Genomic DNA, 18,913 nt, shown 5'->3' with positions numbered 1-18,913 from the left:
GACTGATAATCTACAACGACCGCACGGAACATAACGAGCGTGGTGGGGCAGTGGTTAAGACGCTGAACTCGTTTTCGGGAGAGCGCTAAGTCGAATACTGGACAGCTATCCAGATGTAACTTTTCCGTGGTTTTCCTAAATCGCCAGGGCAAATACTGGGATTGTTCCTTTGAAAAGGACACGGCCGATTTCTTTCCCCAGTCCGAGCTCGTGCTTCGTCTCTAATGATTTTTTGGTCGACGGAACGTTAAACGGCGATGTTCCGTCGTTACATCAAGTACGCCCACAGGTCTGGGCATAGGCTCCTATTTAAGGCTCCTGTTGTGCCCCACACGGCCTAGACGTTTATGTGGCGAATTTAGTAACACACTGTGCAGTCTACTAGCCGCTGCAGAGTCGTCCCATAGAGTATACTCATCATTGTTTGTCCAGTTGTCCGGTCTTTACTCATTTCACCTCACAAATAAATAGGGAGAAAATGATCCTCTTTTTCCGTGTAATATGCGAGATACACAAGTAAAGGGAGTGAAATCGCTACTCACTATATAGCACCCATTGATGCTTCAAACTTCCCCTGACAAAACGATGCAAAAATAAAGTCGTCTTTCTTCAGTTTCAACATTTTGTTAATGCAGGATCAGCAACCTCTTTTTACTACTTCATGAAGCGTTTATTAGAAAACCTGCCACAGTTTCAGTGCAAACGTTTGGCGACTAATTTCGAAACAACTGGTTCATTCTCAGACTTGACCAACTGAGACTGCACTGAAAATGCCCTGACCTTAATAACGAACATCACTGTGGCAATAAACGCTTAAGAAAGTAATCATAGATGACGATTACTGTCATAATCAACACGTGCGTACTCAGCAAGTCAGAATCAGAGTCACAGTTTGATTCTGACTTGCTAGGTAAACACGTGATGATTGTGACAGTCATCTACGATCACTTTATAAAGCATGTACTGTCACTGTGTGTCCATTATTAGGATCAGGCACTTTCAGAGCAGCCTCAGTAGATCGGGCTTGAGAATGAACCAGTTGGATCGAAACTAGTCCCCAGACTGTGATAGATGTGTTATAATACACGATTCATGAAAGTCGTCTTTCTTCCAAAAATTTGGATCTTAGATGTATGAGCATCTCAATGACTCTCTCGCTCTGACTGGATAAGTAGGTTACGAAACGGGCAGTACGCCTTTCAATTCCTTCAGTCCAAAAAGCGTGTGGCACCGAGAGAGAAATGATGACCTGACCAAGCCATCCACCTCTTGTTCTATCCTTTGCCCTAAGGCGCCATCAGACGGCAGTAACAGAGGGATCAGATAAGCAGGGTCCTCTCCCTGACACTGATTTTAGTTTGATTAACAGGAGCCGCTACTTCTCCTTCAAGCATGTTCTCAGTCGTTCTCACCTGCTGGAGTAGACGTCATTCCCGTCTCTTCCGCCAAAGTAAAAATGTTTGAATTATCGGAGATCCAACACAGCCTCTGTTTCACATTCAGGTATGATGAGGTAGTCAGCTAAAAAGGCGTGCGAAGCCCTTCGTCTTTACCCTTTATTGTGACATATTAACAGTCCCCAACACCAGAACAATAGTCAAGAACAGGTGGCACTGTAAGTCAGTCAGCACCGCATAACGGTATCAGAGGATGTTCAGAAATGTAGCGACGTAGTTTCGGCAGAGTCGCCTGCATTCACTGTTCTCTATGTGTCTTGTGGTGCAATAACATGTTACTACCTACACCTCTCCTGATTTCTGGATAAGATCTCCCCTCGCTCTGGGGACGTCAGAGCTTAGAATGCGTTACAGAATTCAGCCACCAGAGTCATGTCAGCTACAAAGGTTTGTGGCCCATCTCTTACAGGTCATGAGAAAGAAAGACGATAAACGTCAGTTAGCGGAAACATATGGACTCATAAGCTCTATTCAGCTGCCATTCGGACGCGTTTCGGTCACTGACCTTTACCCTGATCGCCTCAATATTGATTTGTCTGAAGAGGACAATCACGACTAAGCAGAACAGCAGCTGCAGATAGGACCCGGATCGCGGCCCTTCCAAGGGCATGTTATGCCAATTAAGGGTCTCACTTGTCAGATCTTTGTCGCTGGATCGTCGCCTGGAGCGAAATATGGAAGTGTCTTCCAACGATTCTTCCAGTAGGCATCGTAATCAACGGACCACAATTAATTTGTCGAAACAAATCTCATGTAGGTGACCAGTGATTATATCTGACTCTATCACTCTTCGCGAACTGCCACACTTGGATCGGCTTCCTAAGGAATCTCTTGTTGGGATCTCACCCCCTTTCCCAGTTTCCGGAGATTGACTACAGCGTCGCTTGGCGAACTATCCAGCGTCAGCCTCTGGACGGCGACTCAAGCGTTCCTACTTATTTATGATCCGAAGAACAGTTACTGCTTCAGCTAGGAGTCATGTACCTACTGGTCGACAAAACCAGAGGGGCGACAGTGATGGATCAGCAGTTTCAGACACCAGGAGTGCTACTGGTGATACAGTGCCAGCCGCCGTATTTTTACCATAGGCTGAGTCCTTCAGCTGAGGGCACTTACCGCTCGACATTAACCTCTGGGTCATCTCTATGGGCTACTTCTTTATCAGTGGATGGACCGTTTGCAGATTACGATGAAGAAACATTGGAGTGTGGTAAGATAGGTGGGTTTACAGTTATTTGTCTTCCACTGCTTTGCATATGGACTGCCTTAGGCAGACACTTCAAATTCAAATGGCTCTGAGCACTATGGGACTTAACAGCTGAGGTCATCAGTCCCCCAGAATTTAGAACTACTTAAACCTAACTAACCTAAGGACATCACACACATTCATGCCCGAGGCAGGATTCGAACCTGCGACAGTAGCAGTCGCACGGTTCCGGACTGAAGCGCCTTGAACCGCTCGGCCACCGGGGCCGGCGCAGACACTTCCTTTGGTGTTTTCAGGATGAATCTGACAGCGACTTTCACAAATTGCGAAACTCTCATCAGGAATGCCAGTCAATCTCAAAATGATCTTGATTCGAGCAATGAATTTTGTTATTCCTTATGCAGAAAATGAATCGCCAGGTCACGATGTTCATTGTATAGAGAAGTATTCTCATTGTTTAAGCAAGATATGTTGTCAGATTTATTGTGTGACGATTGTTGTGTACGAGAAGAAAGGAAGATTGGGATTTATTGGTCCATCGTCGAAAACATTTCTAAAGATGCTCAGAAAACATGAGGAGGAAGTCGGCCATGTGGTTTTCAAAGGAATAGTGATGGCATTAGCTTTGAGTAGTTTAGGGAAAGCATACAAAACCCAAATACTGAAGACCATACAGCAACTTTAGCCGGAATCCAGTGTCTTAACGACTCTGCCACGCAGCTTACTATCCCTCTCAGAATTGTGTGAAGGCTGGTCATGTGTTCTTCTGTGGGATTCTAACCATCAGCTCTCTAGACAATATGATAAACCAACTAAAAGCCTTACTCATGTTGGTCACAGTACCAGACCAATCAGTAGATGCAGACCTGGTCTACTTCCATGCCTCACTAACATATTTTCTACACTTTGAATTCATATAGTATATAACTGATTCTTATGAGCTTGTAATTGGTGCAGCTCTTTCCAGTACGTGTGAGGCGTTGCAAGGTTGACGCTGTACGATCTCAAACTTACCGTCAACTCGTCAAATCTTAGTACATACCCTTACTTACCACATTCATAGATGACTGATGTTGTGTTTCAGGTCACCTGACGACCCTTGGACAGGAAAATACTGCAACTCATGCCAGCTACAACGCAGCCTCACTAGCGCAGATAAGGACTATGACAGTGGGATGTACATCGGCAACAACAGCATGTGCCTCAAACTCCTTGAAGCAAACCAGTCTTCGTGTGCCACGTGGCCGGTTCCCACACTCACTGTGATCACCCCAAGACTCTTTCATGAGGCCACAGTGAGCGGACTGATAGACAACTGGCACATGGTCTCTGAGCCGCTTCATGAAGTCGAGATTAAGACAGATGCCAAGAAGTTACCAACGGCAACCTTGAGTTCCCTTGAAAGACGTCCTCCTGGGCACATCTCCTCAGATCGACAACTGAACACACCACGCCAGAAAACATTGCCAGCCTCAAGACAGTCATCCAGAAAAGCTCTTGCAAGGCAGTCAACAGTGAAGACGACAGTCTCGGAACGACGAGCCCAACGTGCGAGTGACAGGAAGGCTGATGTGTTAGAGCAGCTTTCAGTGCCATCTGCTGGGATACGAGTAGTAAGACAAATGAACTCAGTGAGTAATCGTCGAGATGTGAGGACTGGGAGACAGTCATGGCTGAAATATTCTTCAACAGATCGACGGCTCGAACGAGATACAGATCAGCTGTATAGGAATTCTGTTGAGAGACTTGTACCTGTAACTTCTGTTTCTCTCAAGAGGAAACCACCGGTAAGGTCTACAACCTCAAATACGCACAAAAACTCCATGTCTGTCTCTGTGGACCATGGTCGAGAAAGGCAAACCACTTTTAGATCTGTCTCGCTGGATCGTCGGGAAGAACGAAGTGCTGAGCGCCTGTCTCGAGAATCATCCGGAAGGAGGTTATCTGCGACGTCTTTGGCACAAGATCGTCGCAAGGAACGGAATATGGAACGACTTTCTAGGGATACATCTGAAAGACGATCCACTGGTAGATCTGTATCCCTGGATCTTCGACAAGAACGAAGCACTGAGCGCCTGTATCGAGAATCATCCGGAAGGAGGTTATCTGCGACGTCTTTGGCACAAGATCGTCGCCAGGACTGGAATATGGAACGACTTTCTAGGGATACATCTGAAAGACGATCCACTGGTAGATCGGTATCACTGGATCTTCGACAAGAACGAAGCACTGAGCGCCTATCTCGAGAATCATCTGAAAGGAGATTACCTGCGATGTCTTTGGCGCAGGATCGTCGCCAGGACCGGAATATGGAACGACTTTCAAGGGATGCACATGAGAGACGACTCACTGTTATGTCTGTCTCCCTGGGCCGTCGGCAGGAACGAAGTGCTGAGCTTCCTTCTAGAGATACGTCTGAAAGAAGGGCATTTGCGAGGTCTAAGATACTAGACCGTCGCCAAGAACGGAATATGGAACGACTTTCTACAGATTCCGCTGAAAGACGATCCACTGTTAGATCTGCCTCCCTGAATCGTCAGCAAGAAGGACGTTCTGAACGTCTGTCTCGTGGATCTTCTGGTAGGCACTCATGCGTGAGGTCTCTGACATTGGATAGTAGCCAGGAACGGAATATGGAACAACTTTCCATGCATAATCGAAAAATGCATTCCTCAACGCGTACTGTCTCATTGGATCGAAGTGCTGATAGCGTGTCTCGAAAATACTCTGAAAGGAGGTCACTTGCGACGATTTCTGCACACGACCGTCGCCAGGAACGCAGTATGGAACAGGTTTCTAGGGATACCTCAGAAAGACGATCTAATGCTAGAGTTGTCTCCCAGGATGGTCGGCAAGAACGAAGTGCTGAACGTCTGTCTAGAGAATCCTCTGACAGGAGGTTACTTGCTAGGTCTTTGGAACAAGACCATCGCTTGGAACGGAATGTGGAAATACTTTCTAGGGATGACTCTGGAAGACGATCCACTTCTAGGTCTGTCTCCCTGGATCGTCGACAAGAACGAAGTGCTGAGCGCCTGTCTCGAGAATCCTCTGAAAGGAGATTACTTGCTAGGTCTTTGGAACAAGATCGTCGCCAGGAACGGACTATGGAACGACTTCCAACAAAATCCTCTGAAAGACGTTCCAATGTTAGATCTGTCTCCCTTGATCGTCGGCAAGAACGAAGTGCTGAGCGCCTGTCTCCAGAATCCTCTGAACGGAGGTTACTTTCTCGGTCTTTGGAACAACATCGTCGCCAGGAACGGACTATGGAACGACTTCCAACGAAATCCTCTGAAAGACGTTCCACTGTTAGATCTGTCTCTGTGGATCGTCGGCAAGAACGAAGAGCTGAGCGCCTGTCTCGAGAATCCTCTGAAAGGAGGTTACTTGCTAGGTCTTTGGAACAAGAGCGTCGCCTGGAATGGGATGTGGCAATACTTTCTAGGGATGACTCTGGAAGACGATCCACTTCCAGGTCTGTCTCCCTGGATCGTCGACAAGAACGAAGTGCTGAGCGCCTGTCTCGAGAATCTTCTGAAAGAAGATTACTTGCTAGGTCTTTCGAACAAGATCGTCGCCAGGAACGGACTATGGAACGACTTCCAATGAAATCCTCTGAAAGACGTTCCACTGTTAGATCTGTCTCCCTTGATCGTCGGCAAGAGCGAAGTGCTGAGCGCCTGTCTCGAGAATCCTCTGAAAGGAGGTTACTTTCTAGGTCTTTGGAACAAGATCGTCGCCAGGAACGGACTATGGAACGACTTCCAACAAAATCCTCTGAAAGACGATCCACTGTTAGATCTGTCTCCCTGGATCGTCGACAAGAACGAAGTGCTGAACGTCTGTCTCGAGAATCCTCTGAAACGAGGTTACTTGCTAGGTCTTTGGAACGAGATCGTCGCCTGGAACGGAATGTGGAAATACTTTCTAGGGATGACTCTGGAAGACGATCCACTTCCAGGTCTGTCTCCCTGGATCGTCGACAAGAACGAAGTGCTGAGCGCCTGTCTCGAGAATCCTCTGAAAGGAGATTACTTGCTAGGTCTTTGGAACAAGATCGTCGCCAGGAACGGACTATGGAACGACTTAAAATGAAATCCTCTGAAAGACGTTCCACTGTTAGATCTGTCTCCCTTGATCGTCGGCAAGAACGAAGTGCTGAGCGCCTGTCTCGAGAATCCTCTGAAAGGAGATTACTTGCTAGTTCTTTGGAACAAGATCGTCGCCAGGAGCGGAGTATAGCACGACTTCCAACAAAATCCTCTGAAAGACGTTCCACTGTTAGATCTGTCTCCCTTGATCGTCGACAAGAACGAAGTGCTGAGCGCCTGTCTCGAGAATCCTCTGAAAGGAGATTACTTGCTAGGTCTTTGGAACAAGATCGTCGACAGGAACGAACTATGGAACGACTTCCAACGGTATCCTCTGAAAGACGTTCCACTGCTAGATCTATCTCCCTTGATCGTCGGCAAGAACGAAGTGCTGAGCGCCTGCCTCGAGAATCCTCTGAAGCGAGGTTACTTGCTAGGTCTTTGGAACAAGATCGTCGCCTGGAACGGAATGTGGAGCAACTTTCTAGGGATGACTCTGAAAGACGATCCACTTCTAGATCTGTCTCCCTGAACCGCCGACAAGAACGAAATGCTAAACGTCTGTCTCGAGAATCCTCTGAAAGGATATTACTTGCTAGGTCTCTGGAACAAGATCGTCGCCACGAACGGACTATGGAACGACTTCCAACGAAATCCTCTGAAAGACGTTCCACTGCTAGATCTGTCTCCCTTGATCGTCGACAAGAACGAAGTGCTGAGCGCCTGTCTCGAGAATCCTCTGAAAGGAGATTACTTGCTAGGTCTTTGGAACAAGATCGTCGCCTGGAACGGAATGTGGAGATACTTTCTAGGAATGGCTCTGGAAGACGATCCACATCTAGGTCTGTCTCCCTGGATCGTCGACAAGAACGAAGTGCTGAGCGCCTATCTCGAGAATCCCCTGAAAGGAGGTTACTTGCTAGGTCTTTGGAACAAGATCGTCGCCAGGAGCGGAGTATAGCACGACTTCCAACAAAATCCTCTGAAGTACGTTCCACTGTTAGATCTGTCTCCCTTGATCGTCAACAAGAACGAAGTGCTGAGCGCCCGTATCGAGAATCCTCTGAAAGGAGATTACTTGCTAGGTCTTTGGAACAAGATCATCGACAGGAACGAACTATGGAACGACTTTCAACGGTATCCTCTGAAAGACGTTCCACTGCTAGATCTGTCTCCCTCGATCGTCGGCAAGAACGAAGTGCTGTGCGCCTGCCTCGAGAATCCTCTGAACCGAGGTTACTTGCTAGGTCTTTGGAACAAGATCGTCGCCTGGAACGGAATGTGGAGCGACTTTCTAGGGATGACTCTGAAAGACGATCCACTTCTAGATCTGTCTCCCTGAATCGTCGACAAGAACGAAGTGCTAAGCGTCTGTCTCGAGAATCCTCTGAAAGGCTGTTACTTGCTAGGTCTTTGGAACAAGATCGTCGCCAGGAACGCACTATGGAACGACTTACAACAAAATCCTCTGAAAGACGTTCAACTGTTAGATCTGTCTCCCTTGATCGTCGGCAAGAACGAAGTGCTGAGCACGTGCTTCAAGAATCCTCTGAAAGGAGGTTACTTGCTAGGTCTTTGGAACTACATCGTCGCCTGGAACGGAATGTGGAAATACTTTCTAGGGATGACTCTCGAAGACGATCCACTTCTAGGTCTGTCTCCCTGGATCGTCGACATGAACGAAGTGCTGAGCGCCTGTCTCGAGAATCCTCTGAAAGGAGATTACTTGCCAGGTCTTTGGAACAAGATCGTCGCCAGGAGCGGAGTATAGCACGATTTCCAATAAAATCCTCTGAAAGACGTTCCACTGTTAGATCTGTCTCCCTCGATCGTCGACAAGAACGAAATGCTGAGCGCCTGTCACGAGAATCCTCTGAAAGGAGACTACTTGCTAGGTCTTTGGAACAAGATCGTCGACAGGAACGAACCATGGAACGACTTCCAGCGGTATCCTCTGAAAGACGTTCCACTGCTAGATCTGTCTCCCTTGATCGTCGGCAAGATCGAAGTGCTGAGCACGTGCCTCGAGAATCCTCTGAAAGGAGGTTACTTGCTAGGTCTTTGGAACAAGATCGTCGCCAGGAACGCACTATGGAACGACTTCCAACAAAATCCTCTGAAAGACGTTCCACTGTTAGATCTGTCTCCCTTGATCGTCGGCAAGAACGAAGTGCTGAGCGCCTGTCTCCAGAATCCGCTGAACGGAGGTTACTTTCTCGGTCTTTGGAACAAGATCGTCGCCAGGAACGGACTATGGAACGACTTCCATCGAAATCCTCTGAAAGACGTTCCAGTGTTAGATTTGTCTCCCTGGATCGTCGACAAGAACGAAGTGCTGAACGTCTGTCTCGAGAATCCTCTGAAAGGAGATTACTTGCTAGGTCTTTGGAACAAGATCGTCGCCAGGAGCGGAGTATAGCACGATTTCCAACAAAATCCTCTGAAAGACGTTCCACTGTTAGATCTGTCTCCCTTGATCGTCGGCAAGAACGAAGTCCTGAGCACGTGCCTCGAGAATCCTCTGAAAGGAGGTTACTTGCTAGGTCTTTGGAACAAGATCGTCGCCAGGAACGCACTATGGAACGACTTCCAACAAAATCCTCTGAAAGACGTTCCACTGCTTTGGAACAAGATCGTCGCCAGGAACGGACTATGGAACGACTTACATCGAAATCCTCTGAAAGACGTTCCAGTGTTAGATCTGTCTCCCTGGATCGTCGACAAGAACGAAGTGCTGAACGTCTGTCTCGAGAATCCTCTGAAAGGAGGTTACTTGCTAGGTCTTTGGAACAAGATCGTCGCCTGGAACGGAATGTGGAAATACTTTCTAGGGATGACTCTGGAAGAAGATCCACTTCTAGGTCTGTCTCCCTGGATCGTCGACAAGAACGAAGTGCTGAGCGCCTGTCTCGAGAATCCTCTGAAAGGAGATTACTTGCTAGGTCTTTGGAACAAGATCGTCGCCAGGAGCGGAGTATAGCACGATTTCCAACAAAATCCTCTGAAAGACGTTCCACTGTTAGATCTGTCTCCCTTGATCGTCGACAAGAACGAAGTGCTGAGCGCCTGTCTTCAGAATCCTCTGAACGGAGGTTACTTTCTCGGTCTTTGGAACAAGATCGTCGCCAGCAACGGACTATGGAACGACTTCCAATGAAATCCTCTGAAAGACATTCCACTGTTAGATCTGTCTCCCTTGATCGTCGGCAAGAACGAAGTACTGAGCGCCTGTCTCGAGAATCCTCTGAAACGAGGTTACTTGCTAGGTCTTTGGAACAAGATCGTCCCCTGGAACGGAATGTGCAGCGACTTTCTAGGGATGACTCTGAAAGACGATCCACTTATAGATCTGTCTCCCTGAATCGTCGACAAGAACGAAGTGCTAAACGTCTGTCTCGAGAATCCTCTGAAAGGAGGTTACTTGCTAGGTCTTTGGAACAAGATGGTCGACAGGAGCGGACTATGGCACGACTTCCAACGAAATCCTCTGAAAGACGGTCCACTGTTAGATCAGTCTCCCTTGATCGTCGGCAAGAACGAAGAGCTGAGCGCCTGTCTCGAAAATCCTCTGAACGGAGATTACTTGCTAGGTCTTTGGAACAAGATCGTCGCCAGGAACGGAATATGGAACGACTTTCTAGGGGTGCCTCTGAAAAACAATCGACTTTTAGGTCTGTCTCCCTGGACCGTTGGCATGAACAAAGTGCTGAGTATCGTTCTCGAGAGTCGTCTGAAAGGAGTCTACTTGTGACATCTTTGGAGCTAGATCTTCGCCACGTACGAAAAATGCAGCAGCTCTCAAAGGATACTTCAGAGAGGCTATCAACTACCAGATCTGTCTCCCTGGATCTTCGGCAAGAACGAAGAGCTGAACATTTGTCTCGTGAATCCTCTAGTAGGCACTCACTTGCCTGGTCTTCATCGCTGGATCGTCGCCAAGAGCGTAATATTGTGGTACATGCTGAAGATTCTTCTAGGAAGCATCGTTATCAATGGACTGCAGTTCGTTTGTCGAGAGACATCTCACACAAGCGATCAGTGATTAAATCTGACCTAATCAGTCTTAGTGAGCGGCGGAACGTGGATCTGCTTTGGAAGCAATCTCTTGTTAGACTAGCAGCGTCTCTGCCTCTATCGGGAGATAGACTAAATCGTCGTCTGCAGAAGGAGCTAACGCTGAGCTCTGGGCGACGACTCACGAGTTCTTCCTTATTTATGGATAGAAGAACAGATGCTGCTTCTGTTATGAGTTATTTACCAGCTGGTCGACAGAACCAGGCGGGCGACATTGACGGATCAGCAGTTTCAAACACCAGGAGTACCGCTGATAATACACGGGCAGCCGCCATATTCCTACCAAAGACTGAGTCCTTCAGCTGGGGACGCTTACCGCTTGACATTAACCTCTGCATCGCCTCTATCGTGTTAATCCTGATTCAATGGATGGACCACTCACAGAAAGGGGTGCAGAGACACTGGAGTGTGGTAAGATAGGCAAGATTGGCGCTTTTTTCTCTTCTGGTGCTTTCCATATGTACTGCCTTAGTCTGACACTTTCTCTGATGTTTCAGGACGAATCCGCGAGCGAGGCTTCGTCTGGGAAGATGAACTGGGACGGAGTTGGCAGGTACTTCCACCGAAATTTGTAGTATAGACTGCTGTAGACAGTAAAAGTTCGCTGTGCTCCATTTATAACCCCTTGTCCCATTACTTCACATTCTTAACTGCAGCAGCACCCAGATATACTTCGTGACGATTGAAAGTGGCACACATAATATGAGGGGCTTATTTCAATAGTGGTACAAGTCCATTTTTGTTCATATTGAGATACGGAGTCCTAAAGTTAAATGAGCGCTGAAAAATCTGCAGTTGAGATACCAGAAATATTCAAGCATATGGCTTCTTGCTAGAGATGAACCTTTCTTTGTTTATTTGGCTCATTAATTTCAGAAGCATTATAGACAGAAAAGTGGAGGGAATGGACTTTTATCACTATTGAAATAAGCCCTTCATATGTTTGGTAGTTGTGTTGTGAGGGAAGTATGCACGATACTTGCAGGGGAAAATAATCATGTCTAAGAGAAGCACGGCTCGTAAAACTATTAAACGAAAAGGAACAATAGGGTCTGATATCTTGCAATCTCCGATATTGTACTTCACTAAACGCTCCACATCAGTCTTATTTTCAGGAGACTCTCTCCCTCTGCACTATACTTTTTTCTTAGATATGGAAGATGGTGTTACGATTCGCAGCCAGTGTTCCCAGTTGTCCACGATTTTTCAGTCCTCTTGTGTCTTGTGGATTGCAGTTCCTGATCAATTTACAGTCTAGATGGTAAAAAAATAGAAAATAAGTAGGTATTAAGTAAGTGGCAACAATAAAGACAAACAAGGTCTTACTGAGTGTCTGATGAGGCAGATTTTACGTGGATCGACTACATTTGTAGCTAGACGCGGCAAATACAGGTCCCACGAGAGAAGCGATCAATATCGCAAAGAATGTTACATTCAAAATTCACACACGCTTAGGTTAGGCACATATTGTTTCCTCCGTCCTACAGGACGCGAATTGCTACGACGTTAAAAGTAGGGGAATCCGGCTTCATACATAGAGATACCGAGAATATTACAGCCACTAGTAGTACAACAAGGAATAGGGAAATGATGCCGACACCCGTGGATCCTTCAGCACTGGCCATACTGTGGCTAGCGAAGTGCGGATGTATACTAACTGACCAGAAGAATCCCGACACCTATTAGTAGCTTGAACTCTGTTAGGAACACCTTCAGCTAGGTGTCTAAATGTATGTAGAGGAATGGCAGCCCATTCTCCCTCAAGAGCCGAAACCAGGGAAGGTACTAATATCGAACCCTGGGATTTGGAACGAACTCGGCGTTATAACTGATCTGAAGGTGTTCGATTGGATGCTGATCGGGACTCTGGACAGGCTATTCCATTTCAGTAATATTATTGTCCACAGAGCACTGCCTCATAGATGTAACTTGTGACAAGGACCATTGTCATGCTCACACAAAGAGTCCTCCTCGGCGCAGTACCCATTGCTGTGAAATCTGTTCATATGTTTCCTCATACAGCTATTTCTTAAGCGGACCGAGAGGAACACATCGTAAGCACGAAAAACACCTCCCGTATCGTAGTTCCATCTAATAGATATTTCACTGCTGACACTACACATGACGGCATGTAACGTTCTCCAAGCATTCGCCAAACCAAAAGCCTTCCATGGAATTTGTACGGCAGATAGCGTGACTCATCACTCCAAGTCATTGATTTCTCGTCAGCCACTGCCAAATGGCGTAGCTCTTTACGTCACCTCAAGCGCCGGTTAGCACAGACTGCAGAAATGAGGGACTGCTCCACCACTGTACCCCCCCCCCCCTTCTTTTAAATTCGCTACGGTCAGCCATTGTGCGAGCTGGACTGCTAGTAGAAATTTGGAACCTACGAATGATTCTTTTCGCTGATTTCGTGCATTTTTTTACAACCACGTTCCACAATGCTCGGCAGACTCTCTCGGTTAGTACAAGAAGTCTGCCTGGCCTTGGTTTACCTGAGGTTATTCCTCCGCGTTCCGACTTCACAGTCGCGTCACCGATAGTTGAAATGTTCCTGATGGATTTGTCACTAACGTGACATCCGATACTAGTCCATGCTTGAAGTAGCTAAGCTCTTCTGACCGATTCATTTCGCTCTTACTGCTTCTCTACTGACAACAGAGTAGTCTCCGCCACCTTTTGTATTGGCGGTCCACCTGCCTTGACATTGAGAGAGGAGGAGGAGGAGATTACTGTTTAACGTCCCGTCGACAACGAGGTCATTAGAGACGGAGCACAAGCTCGGATTAGGGAATGATGGGGAAGGAAATCGGCCGTGCCCTTTCTAAGGAACCATCCCGGCATTTGCCTGAAGCGATTTAGGGAAATCACGGAAAACCTAAATCAGGATGGCCGGACGCGGGATTGAACCGTCGTCCTCCCGAATGCGAGTCCAGTGTGCTAACCACTGCGCCACCTCGCTCGGTGACATTGAGAGAGCAATTACATAATACGTGAGGGTGTTCCCATACTTTTGACCAAGTAGTGTAGAGGTTAGCCAGAGAAGGTAGCACTCATTTTAAAATAGTCCTAGTTACAAAGGCACTTCGTTCTCTATTCACAGTGCGAATAAATTTGAGGAGAGCACGTGGAGGAGACGTAACAAGAATAATGAAATAATAATAACAATAATACGACGAAAGTCTTGGTGTGCAAGTGGTCTTTTTTTAGGCAACAACTCTCACAGTACTGGCTTCTACCCACACCGATGACGAGAATCTTTGCTGGAACTTAGCGTCATTTTTGCTCCTGGCGTTCCTTCGTATGTGTAAGGAGCGGTTTATTGCAACATTGCTCGCCTTCCAGTCAAACTGGTCAAAACTATGCTGTATACAGGGTGAAAAGTATTTAAACCGACAAACTCTGGGAGGTTGTAGGGGACATCAAAACAAATATTTTTTCATAATGTCATTTTTTCCTATGAGGAGTATTTAAACCGGTAGAGGAAGATTTCTCTGGCGACAAATTAATTAAACCAACAAAAAAGTCCAGAGGGGACATATCTGGGGATCGAGGAGGCCATGGTACAGGATCTCCGATGCCAATTCACGTTTCTGGGAACCGTCGGTCCAGAAATCGACGCACACGACGGCTGAAATGTTCCGGCGCCCCGTCATGTTGGAACCACATGCGTTGTCTTGAAGGGAGCGGGACGTTTTCCAGCAATTCTGGCAATGCTCTGGCGAGAAAATTGTAATAGTGCCTGCCATTTAATGGCCTAGGTAGCAGATACGGCCTAGTTAAACAGTCCCCAACAACACCAAGCCACACATTAACGAAGAACCGCACTTGATGAGCGCTAGTAACTGTGGCATGTGAGTTATCCTCACTCGAAACATGCGAATTGTGCATGTTGAAGACTCCATCACGCCCGAACGTTGCTTCATCGGTAAACAACACAGAGGATGGAAATGTAGGATGTGTCCCAGGTACCACTGCGAAAACTGTGCTCTGGGTGGATAATCAACTGGTTACAGGTTGTGGACACGCTGTAAGTGAATTGGACGTAACAACTGCTCTCGAAGGACTGTTCTTACATTCGTGTGATTCGTCCCCATGTTACGTGCAATTGCACAAGTGCTGGTTGAAGGATCCCGCTCCACATGCTGCAAGACAGCTTCCTCAATTTGCAACGTTCTTACCGTGCGACGGCGTCCCTTTCCAGGTAATCTGCTAAATGGCCCGCTCTCACGCAGAAGTTGGTACACAGCAGCAAAGTTCGCATGATGCAAGATACGGCGATTAGGATGTTGTTGTTGATAAACCCGCTGTGCAGCTCGTCCGTTGTGGTGCGCTACGTAGTACGCACCAACCATATCAGTGTACTCACTCCAGGCGCAACGCTCCATTAGCAAACAGAGACAATGCGCTACTACACTGGAGGACAGCAGTTGCCTACAACTGAAGAGCGTAATACGCCCTCTAACAACTGAAGATCGTAATACGGCCTCTAACAACAGAAGAGCGTAATACGGCCTCCACCGGTTTAAATACCCCTCATAGGAAAAAATGACATTAGGGAAAAATATTTATTTTGATATCCCCTACAATCTCCCAGAGTTTGTCGGTTTAAACACTTTCCACCCTGTATGTGGATCACTTCGCCGGCTGCTGGAAAGGAACGGCCCTCCGCCATACGAACTTCGGATGTTTGTGTGACGCATGGAAGTAACCCCAGTTACTTACTCCCCTTTAGAATACTCGTACTTACACCGATTTTCATTCTGGGATTGTATCCCATTCATGATGCCTTCATATTCATGTTACAGAGGGAACGTATGTCTCTCTCAAATCGTCTTACGCTTTTAATTCAACAGCTCAGCTGTCTCTGTCTCGATCGTCTTTCTCCGAAGCACCATTTTTTGTGAGCTTGTTCTCGTTCGACATGAAACGTTACTGCTGCCGTTATGTGGTTGGCCTTGAAAATTATGGGGGACGAACTTGACCTTATGTCGAACGTTTCCAGTATGAATTGTTGTAGAGAAAGTAGCTAACTCAAGTTCGTTCTCACCGCTCTGTTTCTGAGTTGCAGTTCAACTGTTTCATTGTCAGCTGATGAAATGGGCGTGGCATGCGCAAACCTGCGGCGCTGACCACGCCCACGCGACAAAGCCACGCCCACCTGGCGCCGTCAGTGGCTGACGCTGAATCGATTTCAGTCCCCGATTACAGAGGGAGGCGCGTTCAGAATTGCGCTGCCGCACGACCATTAGTACTCCGTTTAGCATACAGACTAGAAATGCTAAGTTGTCGGAAAAGAGCGGTGTTCAATGACGTTCATGACGAATTAGTCAATATCAGTGTCACATTTCCACGAATGTTCTCTCTTTCTCTGTACCAGTTTTCTTGCTGTTAGACGTAGAAGGTGGTATTATGTTTCGAAATCAGAGATACTTGTTCTAAAACATTTTCAAGTTGGTTACAAGACATTGGCTATGGTGAAAACTGGTGCCATTTAATACTAATCTTAGTCTTTTGTACCTATTCTATCATACAGTTAACATCTGCTTGTATTTTCCCAAACTGAGGCTAATGTTTTCCTAGATACGTTGCTGACACGTATTTGTGACACAGAGTAACTGTAGGCAATATACGAGTCTTTGCTGTACGATTGTGACTTCGTGATTTGTAATACATCACTGACTCATTTTGAAATACAGTTAATCCGCTGGTTTCATTGCGAACTACGTATCGTGTGAATACTATATACTAATTACCCTGGTTTAAAGTGTATGAAGATTATAATCTACTTTCCCGTCAACGTCTGGTTCATTAAGGGCTAGATTGCAGATGTGATCAATTAGTCTTAAAGACTAAGGAACAGTCATTACGGGTTAACACCCACCGACTATCAGATGATTAGAGGTGGAGCACAGGCTTGGAAATGTCAAAAGAAAATCAGAAGCTGAATGACCAGACAGGATATTCGAACCATGGACTTTCCGAATGCGGGTCCAGTGGCTTATTATCGCGCCACTTCGCTCGATAAACACGCTTATATAGTGCTCTTCCCTCCAAGAGGATCGCCCGCGCAAGGCAAGGCTCGGGGTTCGGAGCTCGATAAGCAGTTTCAGTCTTTCAGGGAATTTCTTAGAAGCGTACACTGCACTACATAACTATTCCTTCTAGCATTCTTAAGTGTATTAAAAAAAGAGCGAGTGCCAGTTCATGCCCAGCCGTCCAGGTTCACGTTTTTTTCTAAATCAGTTCAAATGAATACTGGCATGATTTCTACGTTCTAGCCTGTCTGAGCTAAGTGCTCCGTCTTTAATTATCTCGAGATCGACGAAACGCTAAGTTTTTTTGATAACTGACTCGGCCTCTGCTTTGGACAGGAGCCTGTGGCAGCTGGCCGGGGGCGGCACCGCCTCCGCGCTGTCCGCCGCCTGAGCCGCCCCCGACGCCACCTCTCCGCCCCCCGACGCCGCCTCCAGCCTCGCCGCTAGTCGCCGCCAGCCGAGCCGTAGTGCAGACCCCAGCCGACGCTTCTAGGGACCACACTCGTATACAAAGACGAGAATAAATTATTTTTCTCTCAGGAAAAAAAAAATATTTTTATTTCGAAGATAAAGTGTCTGTTCACTGATTTGTAACGTCAGACTTTTATCGATCTGTTACTGTGTTAATCGACAATGTATTTTACAGTTCGTTGTAGTGTAGAACCAAGAAACGTAGTTAATATTCAGATTACGAGTACTTCGTGTAGCGCTAGCTAGAACATTCCTGTTATTCCACCTGTATACTGCTGTGACAAATTCTCCTGTACCTGTCATGTGGTAAATACGACAACATTAAACGGTATCATGGAAGCATAAATAGTGTATTCAATTCCTGCTCACATTTCCATAATCTCCTAATTCCTCTTCTACATTGCAACCAGTCTGCAACATAAGCTACGAAAGGAAATTTAAATTGCTGCCTGTATTTTATGCAATTAAGTAAACAGGAGTGCTACATATTTTCGGCTTAGCCTCTGTACTGGAAAAATCAAAAGAATAGTGACCAGAACGAACCCTGAGAGACAGTCATCTGAAGCAGCGTCATCGAATATATCATATGTGACACATTCATGTTTCCTTTCTCTGGACCATAATAAGTTGTCAAAAGTCACGCACTTCACATCTATCACAGAGGTTGTAGTTTCATATCCTGAAAATTTCCTACGGGTCTCTCTTGTGTGCATATGCGTTAGAGATAGATTCCTTTGTTAATGATAAGTGTTAATATCTATATGTCTCGAGAAATTCAAGAAGTATCCATAAAGAATCAGTATCTTCATTGTGGGAAGAAATCTATACTGGTGCGGTACAGTGATCAATAATGTTGCTGTACTCATTTAGAACACTGGTTTGATACAGGTCTCGACTATTGTGTATCGTGTGCAACTCTTCTCACATTTTCACACGTAGTGCATTCTACATCCATTTTAACTTGCTTACTGTAGCCACGCCTCAGCCTCCGTCTACAATTTTTACCCCCAACCCTCGACACACACGCACACACACACACACACACACACACACACACACACACACACACACACACACACACACTTTCACCCGTTACCAAATTGTTTCTTGATGCCCCAGGAAGTGTCTTGACAACCTAAAACTCCTATGTGTCAAAGTTATGGCATAAAACCCTCTCCCGTTCCCGATTCAGTCCAGTACCTTTTAACTATTTATGCGATCTACCCGTGCAACACCACATTCCAAATTCCACTGTTCTTCACTTTCCTACACTGTTCGTCCACGTTTCACTTTCGAACGACGCCGTAATCCAAAGAAATATTTTCAGGGAAGGTTGCAAATCATTTAAATTTATAGTTGGACTTACCACATTCTTCTTTTTTAGAAAAAAATTCCTTACTATTGTCAATCTGCTTCAGCAGCAAACACTTTCCGCGTCGCATTTCTTAATTTAATTCTCCCAAAATGACTCAATTCGACGGCAGCTCGTGAGAGATAATATATATATATATATATATATATATATATATATATATATATATAACGTCTCCTGCGAATTTTGAGAGTTTA

General features: G+C 46.3%; 1 protein-coding gene across 1 annotated transcript; it reads left to right on the top strand.

Annotated features, from left to right (window-relative positions):
- Positions 1 to 7,007: 7,007 nt before the first annotated feature.
- Positions 7,008 to 17,665, top strand: LOC126458176 (trichohyalin-like). The gene is made up of 4 exons (XM_050095045.1): positions 7,008 to 7,033; positions 8,654 to 11,243; positions 11,330 to 11,385; positions 17,210 to 17,665. The coding sequence occupies exons 2-4, from the start codon at positions 8,688 to 8,690 to the stop codon at positions 17,262 to 17,264; spliced, it is 2,667 nt and encodes an 888-aa protein (XP_049951002.1). The 5' UTR covers positions 7,008 to 7,033; positions 8,654 to 8,687; the 3' UTR covers positions 17,265 to 17,665.
- The last annotated feature ends 1,248 nt before the right edge of the window (positions 17,666 to 18,913 follow it).

This window comes from Schistocerca serialis, chromosome 2 (assembly GCF_023864345.2).
Source record: "Schistocerca serialis cubense isolate TAMUIC-IGC-003099 chromosome 2, iqSchSeri2.2, whole genome shotgun sequence".
NCBI classification, from domain to species: Eukaryota; Metazoa; Arthropoda; class Insecta; order Orthoptera; family Acrididae; genus Schistocerca; species Schistocerca serialis.
The sequence above is the reverse complement of the archived record's forward strand: the minus strand, read 5'-3'. Positions and strand labels throughout refer to the sequence as shown.